The sequence below is a fragment of the Protobothrops mucrosquamatus genome, unplaced genomic scaffold (assembly GCF_001527695.2).
Source record: "Protobothrops mucrosquamatus isolate PMUCROS unplaced genomic scaffold, P.Mucros_1.0 scaffold3095, whole genome shotgun sequence".
In the NCBI taxonomy this organism is placed as follows: domain Eukaryota; kingdom Metazoa; phylum Chordata; class Lepidosauria; order Squamata; family Viperidae; genus Protobothrops; species Protobothrops mucrosquamatus.
Window position 1 is genome coordinate 1,123 of NW_015389103.1, and position 8,481 is coordinate 9,603.

General features: G+C 44.9%; 1 protein-coding gene across 4 annotated transcripts in view; it reads left to right on the forward strand.

Annotated features, from left to right (window-relative positions):
- Positions 1 to 710: 710 nt before the first annotated feature.
- RIMBP2 (RIMS binding protein 2) overlaps positions 711 to 8,481 on the forward strand; it is a 39,261-nt gene continuing 31,490 nt past the window's right edge. For 3 of the 4 annotated variants that reach the window (XM_029286204.1, XM_029286206.1, XM_029286207.1), the window contains exon 1: positions 5,695 to 5,740. In XM_029286204.1, the coding sequence (XP_029142037.1) occupies positions 5,710 to 5,740 (31 nt within the window). In that variant the 5' untranslated portion in view covers positions 5,695 to 5,709. Of the gene's footprint in view, positions 756 to 5,535; positions 5,741 to 8,481 lie in introns of those variants that run through there. The other variant, XM_029286205.1, reaches the window with a different exon arrangement.

Genomic DNA, 8,481 nt, shown 5'->3' on the forward strand with positions numbered 1-8,481 from the left:
ATTCACTTGTCTGAGACAGTATAGGTTCTCCTGCTTGATTAGGGGGCTGGACTAGAAGACCTCCAAGGTCCCTTCTATTCTATTCTATTCTATTCTATTCTATTCTACTCTACTCTACTCTACTCTACTCTACTCTACTCTACTCTACTCTACTCTACTCTATTCTATTACTGATTTCTATTCTATTCCTATTCTATTCCTATTCTATTCTATTCTATTCTATTCTATTCTATTCTATTCTATTCTATTCCATTCCATTCCATTCCATTCCATATTCTCTTCCCTTCTACTCTACTCTACTCTACTCTACTCTACTCTACTCTACTCTACTCTACTCTATTCTATTCTATTCTATTCTATTCTATTCTATTCTATTCTATTCCATTCCATTCCATTCCATATTCTATTCTGTTCTGTTGTGTTCTGTTCTGTATTTCATGTGTTAAATCTCCTGAAAACTCTTCGCCAAAACAAATCTGGTCCAAGATACTTTGGAAGCGCGGCCTTTGATATTTATGACATCTGATGACTGCCAAATTCCTGAAAATCGCTCCCTTCATCTGCGCGTTAGGAAGAGCTTTCAAAACCCGGCGGCTTGAGGGATGCTTCAGATGATGGCATCCTTTCTGCAGAGTTTATTGCAGAGAAATAAGCGATCATTCTTCCTTCATTCTTTCTCTCTCTCTCTCTCTCTTTTCCCGTAGGCTCAGGTTGAGGCTAAGAAAGAACATGAGGGAGCGATCCAGCTGCTAGAGGTAAGGCCAGTTTTTATTTACTTTGCCGCTTGGAGATGCACGTAATCTCTGTTTTTGTAAATACAGGTAGTCCTAGACATACAACAGTTCATTTAGTGACCGTTCGAAGTTACAACGGCACTGGAAAAAAGTGACTTAGGACCGTTTTTCAAACTTTTGCCCGTTGTAGCATCCCCATGGTCACGTGATCAAAATTCAGACACTTGGCAGCTGGCTCATATTTACGACGCTTCCCGGGGTCACATGATCCCCTTTTGTAACTTTCTGGCAAGCAAAGCCAATGGGGGAAGCCAGATTCTCTTAACAACCACGTTACTAAGTTAACAACTGGCAAGGATTCACTTAACACACGTGGCCGGAAAAGGGCATAAAATAGGGCAAAACTCACTTAACAAATTTCTGGCGTAAATCAAGGACTACCTGTGCCTTAATCAATTGCTAAATTAATCAACTGCTAGATCAGAGGTCCCCAACCTTTTGGACACCAGGGACCAGTTCCGTGAAGAGAGGTTTTTCCGCAGACCGGAGGGTGCGTGGTTTTGTGTGTTGCCTGCATCCCTGCATCAAGGAGAGAAGCAACCTGGAACTAAGGAGAAACTGCCTGATAGTGAAGACAATTAACCAGTGAAACAGCTGGCCTTTGGAAGTTGTGGGTGCTCCATCACTGGAGGTTTTTAAGAAGAGACTGGACAGGATCTCTAGCAGAGATCCTGGGAATTGGACTAGAAGACCTCCAAGGTCCCTCCCAGCTCCATTCTGATTGAATTTTATGATCTTTCTATTGCTAGTGAGACAAGGAAACCAACTGATGCGAACAGTGTTCGCTTCTGATTTTATTTCTGCTTGCGTCTACATGTTTAGAACCAGCATCAGTGATTCTGAACTGCTGCAAACATGTGTTGTTGTTGTTGTTGTTTTAAATTGATAGAGCTTTACCGGCAAAACGTTCCTGTGTGTTTTACTGTTACCGCTAAATGTATTAACATTGATTTTTTTTTTAAAAAAAGAAAAAAATCAAAAGTCCAAATGGCTCAGACATTTTTGGTGCTTGCAAAAGAAAATTAGATCAGTCCCAAGAGGGAAAGGGCTCTGATTAGGGTAAATGACTTTTTTTTTCCTTTTTTCCTTTTTTGCAATTCCAATTCACCTGCCGTTTCCCTTCCTCTGTGACTTCCTGACCGATCGGACGTAGCTTTAGAGCTTATTATTAAATTTCCCCCAGATGTGTTTATTTCATTGGCCCGTCGAGATTCCAAATCAGCAACCATACTGATGTTTTCTCCCCGCCCTCAAAATATATCCCAGCGTGGTTCCTTTTGATGCATGCTTCCTTTCCACCCCCCTTTCTCTTAAAGAGTGGTAAGTGTACTAGCAGGAGTATCTATGTTACCTGTTGAAAACTAGTTTCAAAGCTTGTGTTTGCCGCACTGGATGACATTGCGAAATTCCAGCATTTGCCTTTTCCCATTCAACTGGCAATCCGCGAAACGGAAGATTCTTAGAGGAAGATTCTTCCACTAAAAGGCAGGAAAATGTTTACAACAAGTATAAGGTTCTAGTAAAAGAGCCAACAGGAGCATCTTCGTCATAGCCTCTATTCTTCTGCTCAGCAAGTTACAAAGTCAAGACGGATGCCATCAGTGGCGGTGATTCAAATAGGTGAACAACCGGTGTGGATGCCACTTCCGGAAGTCCATTCTGGGCCTGGGCAACCAAAAATTAGCTACCGGTTCTGCCGAAGTGGTGCGAAAATGGCTGAATCCCACCACTGGATGCCCTGCAGTCAACTATGGAGATTCTCAGCCATCCAGGTCACTGTTGTTCCAAAGGTGCTTTTTCCAAAAGGCAACTGGACTTCCGTGTTTTTTATGTTTCTTTGAAAAACGTTTCGTTTCTCATCAGAGAAGCTTCTTCAGAACTGTAAAACTTCAGAACTGAAGAAGCTTCCCGGATGAGAAGCGAAACCTTTTCAAAGAAAGTCCAGTTGCCTTTTGGGAAAAGCACCTTTGGGACATGCCATGCAATTGATGGCCCGACTTTTCTCACCAGTCGCTGATGGAAAAAGTGGGTGGAGGCCTTGATCTCACAGTTGAGGCCACCCAACTGTGGTTTTTTTTTTTTTGGAACGACTACCTCTGCCCTCCATGAATGTTCTTGCTAAGGTGGACTTTTTCCCCTCTTACTCATTGGTGGGATGGCTGCCGTTTTCTCAGATAGCTCCTCAACCATCTTGCTGGCCTTTTTTTATAGAAGAAGACAGCAAGGGCATCTTCCATGCTTCTTGAGGTATTCCGATAGCCTACCAATCTACAGCTTCAGGAACGTGGCATAGGCACCCCTTCCACCCATAGGGAAACTTCTTCTGGTTTTTTTTTAGCAAAAGGGGGTGCATGGAAGGCGATGTAGTCATTTCTACCCATCAGGACTCAGATTTGCAAAGCATGGCCTCTGGGTCTCTCTCCAGCCTTGGTTTCAAATAACAGGATGGTCTTCATTTGGGCGAGGAGATGGGAACATGAAGCCTTTGAAATCTTGTCCAAGCTCTTGTTCCCAAGATGCCTTGCAAGCTTGTCAGCAAGATGGGCAGCACCTAAATTGAAGGAAGGGAGGAAGGAAGGAAGGAAAAGAAAGGAAAGAAAGAAAAAGAAAGAAAGAAAGAAAGAAAGAAAGAAAGAAAGAAAGAAAGAAAGAAAGAAAGAAAGAAAGAAAGAAAGAAGCAGGGAGGAAGGGAGAGAACAATTCCAGAAGATCTGAAACAGTTTCAGACCTGTAGTAACAGGCAACATGTGTATTGCTTTGTAGAGTACCAAACATGATGGACGTGTCTGTTGTTTGGCTGTTTTGGCTTTTTGTAAATCTTTCTTTTAACGCACAACTTTTTTTTCCCCCCCCATCCTGTGTCTTTTGTTTTTTTTCTTCTTCTATGTATTGCTTTGCTTCTCATCCAGATCACTTTGGACAGTATGCAGGTATTTTTAGATGGAAGGGAGAGGGGGGAGGGAGGAGGGAAAAAATCTTCTCTGGGACTTCTTCTACCCAATCACTGCCAGAATCCCCCCCCCCAGATGCCCTGGGCCTCCCTTTGCATGGAACCATAAACACGATTGTTTCCCCCCCCCCAAAAAAAAGCATGCCGAATTGCTTGATGTGAATATTGGCGCATGGCTTGGTTGGATGGCCAAGCGAACGGGAGATCCTTCAACCGATAAATGCTCAGTGTCTAACAACTCCTGGAGACCATCTGCTGGTGGTTGGCCACGAATCCGAAAGAGTAGGCCTCGGCAGAACTGTGCAAAACTTCTTCTCCGTGCAAAGTGGAAAGTTTCTTACGACTGCGTGCAGAGTTTGTCTGAATTTACAGTAGAAGATCTTGGTCCTAGCCAGGAGAGATTCCAGAAGGAACTTGAATTTGGCTGCAAGGCCTCGTAGTGATGCCTGAGCAGGCGGCAACTCTTAAGATGCCCTTGGCTAATCTTGAAAGAAGTTTAGGAATGCCAGACCTGGTTAGAACATGGATAGGAAACTTCCCTGAAATTGCCAGGGCTTAATCTAGATAGGTGTTGGAAGGGTGTGGAGAACCTTTTGACCTAGTTTTGGGTGTAGTAATCATACCAGAATGGTTTGATGGGCTGCCATTCACCCACCATCGATGGAGGATGGTTTCAACCATTTCTAGCACATTCCGTCCATGTGTAGCGAAGGCTGAGATGATGGCAGTGACCAGCTTGAGCTTCCAGGCCATGCCTTTTTCTGGCACGTCACTTTTGTCCCATCTGAGACCCTGTGGAACAATAGTTGGAGTTCATGGATCTTCATGGAGATTAGGGACATTGTTGGGGAAGTTGCGGTCTTTTTCAAGGCCAGCGTGGTTCAACCAACAACTTGAGACAACAATTTAGTCTTAGAAAGAGCAACAAAGAAAGTAAGGGGTCCAGAGGCTCAACCATACAATGAACGATTGAGGGAAACTAGATATGTCCAGTCTAATGAAGAATTGGGGATGCTATGAGAGCAGTCTTCCAGTACTTGAGGGTCTGTCACAGAAAAGAGGGGGTTGAACTGGTCTCCAAAGCACCCGAGGGCAGGACAAGAAGTAACAATTGGAAGCTTAACAAAGAGAAGCAACCTAGAATTAAGGAGACATTTCCTGACAGTGAGAACAATTAATGGAAGGGCTTCCCTCCAGAAGTTGTGGGTGCTCCATCTCTTGAGGTTTCCCAGAAAAGACTGGACAGCCATTTGTCTGAAATGGTATAGGGTTTGCTGCTCCAGCAGGGGGTTGGACTAGAAGACCTCCAAGGTCCCTTCCAACTCTGTTATTCTATGTCCTATAATTAGCTGGATAAATTAACGTAAATTACGACAAATTGTGGGTGCTCCATCACTGGAGGTTTTTAAGAAGAGACTGGACAGCCATTTGTCCAGAATGGTAGAGGGTCTCCTGCTTGAGTAGGGGTTGGACTGGAAGACCTCCAAGGTCCCTTCCAACCCTATTATTCTACATTTCTCAACTTCTGACACAACTCTGCTAGGCCTTAAACCTGCATGTTCCCACCGATAGTAACAGAGGGCCACTGAACATTTCAAACCGGGCCATAATCAGAGATTGCCGCGTTTGCCTATTCCGTTTGTCTGTATGGATTGTTCTTGGGAAGGATTTGGACAGGAAATCACAATTTGTTCAGGGCAGAGACAGGAAACATAGCGATCCTTTGCTATCTCGGCGTACATTTGCCCTTTGACAAGCCTTGCAGTTCTTTTCTCCTCTCCGTTTGCCCAGGCCAAAGTCTGTGAGCTCGAAGAGAAATGTCGGACGCAGAGTGAGCAATTCAACCTCCTGTCCAAGGAGCTGGAAAAGTTTCGGCAACAAGCTGGGAAGTTTGATCTCCTAGGCACTAACCTGTTGGCCTCCTCGGCTCTTCCTGGCTCTCCTAGCAAATCTTTAGCCCAGTTGATGAATGGAATTGCCGCCTCTCTGGGTCAAGGTAAGAAGGACGAGTGGGGTCAGCCTTACCAGGTAGAAGACGAGAAACGTGACTAATGGAGCTAATTCTATTTTATTGCAAGGCTACATTGATATAATCCTACAATTTTGAAAGTACGAATCTACCACTGTCTCCTTTACAGCCTGAGAAATTAGGGAGGGTCACTTCTAAGCCTCTTGCCCCACCCATTGTCCAGCTGTGGGGTAAGCGGTCCCTTATCTGACCATTCCCTTGGAAGCATCTCTTTGCCCTGTCTCCCAAGGTCTTCCCCACATACCATTGTAGCCTCCTCCTATACTGCTTGAGAAACTAGGGAGGGTCCCTTCTGACCCTCTTTCCCCACCCATTATGCAGCTGTGGGCTATGCCGTCTCTTATCTGACTGCTCCTTAGGCAGCCTCTCTTCTGTCCTTTTCTGCCCCATCTTCCAAGGTCTTCCCACATATTGTTACGGCCGCCTGCTTTACAGCCTGAGAAACTGGGGAGGGTCCCTTGTTGAGTCTCTTACCCCACCCATTGTCCAGCTATGGGGTAAGTGGTCCCTTATCTGACCGTTCCCTTGGCAGCGTCTCTTTGCCCAGTCTCTCAAAGGCTTTCACACATACCATTGTAGCCCCCTCCTTTACAGCCTGAGAAACTAAGGAGGGTCCCTTCCGAACCTCTTGCTCTGCCAGTTATGCTACTCTGGCTGGGCTGTCTCTTATCTGTTTATCCCGTAGGCTGCAGCTCTTCTCCTTGTCTCCGTAGATCTTTCCCACATACTGTTACAGCCGCCTCCTTTACAGGATGAGAAACTAGGGACGGTCACTTCCGAGTCTCTTTCTCCACCCATTATGCAGCTGTGGGCCATGCTATCTCTTATCTGACCATTCCCTAGGCAGCGTCTCTTCTCCCAGTCTCCCAAGGTCTTTCCCACGTACCATTATAGCCGTATGCTTTACAGCTTGAGAAATTGGGAAGGGTCCCTTCTAAGCCTCTTTCTCCACCTGTTATGTTGCTCTGGGCTATGCTGTCTCTTATCTGTTCATCCCCTAGGCCACGGGTGTCCAACAAATGATGTTCTTTTTTGCCTTTGCGGAGCCAGGGTGGGTGTGGCCTGCGCGTGACGCATCCGGCCCGCAGGCCGCCAGTTTGACACCCCTGCCCTAGGCAGCATCTCTTCTCCCCGTCTCCCAAGGTCTCTCCCACATGCCATTACAGCCATCTCTCTACAGCCTAAGAAACTAGGGAATTTCCCTTCTGAGCCTCTTACCTTGCCCATTATACAGATGAGGGCTAAGCAGTCCCTTATCTGACTGCTCCCTAAGCAGTGTCCCTGGTTTCCATCTATCACGTGGTCATTCCCATATGCCATTACATCAGGTCGTCTGATCCCAGGAGGACACCTTACCCTTCTAAACATTGTCTAAATAGCCTTTCAATTTAAAAAAAAATGGGAGAATACCTTGTGGCAGAGCAAAACATCAGGATCCAACATAATTTGTATTGGCAAGAACGCCTCTGGGGCAGCCCAGCTGGTGTTGTTAGAGGATAAAGAGAGTCGACATTTGTACGTCTGTCATTTGTTCACCCGTGCTGAAACAAAGGTGAAAAGTAAGTGGTGGCCATCAACAGGATCTTCTCCGGCTTGTCTCCAAGGCAATGGAGAAATGGAAGTTCTCAATTGTCCTCAAATTTCTAAAATTGCCCGTCCGGTGACTTACAGGACGTTTTGCAAATTCTGTCCTGTTATGACTGGTAGACACCAAATTAGATCAACTTTATCCAGCTAGGAGGCTCATTTTTCTCTTCTCCTGGAAACCTGGATGGAATTCAGGTTTTGGAACTTCCCTTCTGGTTGATCTCTGTTTGATGTAAGGAAGTGACAGACCGTGGAACTAAAAACAGGACTATTCGCTTTCATGTAACAGAGAGGAACAAGAGATTTCGGAAAGGTAAAACATGTCATATGTCTGAATCATTTTTAAGAGTCATATCAAAATTGAGTGGCTACAGCTGCCTGGGATTATTTTAATGAGAGTTCTTGTGACAGTTTGATAGTTACAGTTCTTTTAAATGGGATCTCTCCTAGAGAGTTTCTAGGCAACTTATATTTTTACACGAGTGATGAATGTTTCAGCCAGCTTTTTGCAATCTGTCTGTCACTTCCATTATGCTTATCTTACAATTCTGAGTACCCTTGACCGTATTAGTTTTAATACATAATAAAAACAATCGCCATAATAACCATCCTGCTTGGAACTGCGTATTATTTTAGAGGCTACCTCAATGATCGTTGGCTAGGACTTGAATTATTAAGCTTCCGCTCATCCTACTAACCCAGGGGGTCTTCAAACTTGGCGCTTTTATGACTTGTGGACTTCAACTCCCAGAATTCCTCCGCCAGCGTGCTGAGAGTTGAAGTCCACAAGTCATAAAAGTGCCAAGTTTGAAGACCCCTGTGCTAACCCCTTGAACACCCATCGGCATTGACAACCAATCAATTGCAAAAGGCAACTTTAGCTGGAACAACTTACATCCTGCAGCAAGATTTTTTAACATCATCTGCCTATCCCAGATCCTTGGGAAGACTTGATAGATAAAGATAAAGATAAATTCAGTCTAAACAAACAACTAAACAGCAAGCTGGATGGGGAATCTATCTTAAAGTCACCAGGGTTGGTTTAGGATTCTGAATTGCACATCTGGATACGTTGATCGGCTTTCAGATGAAAACCCAGACGAAGCTACTGAGTGGAGGCC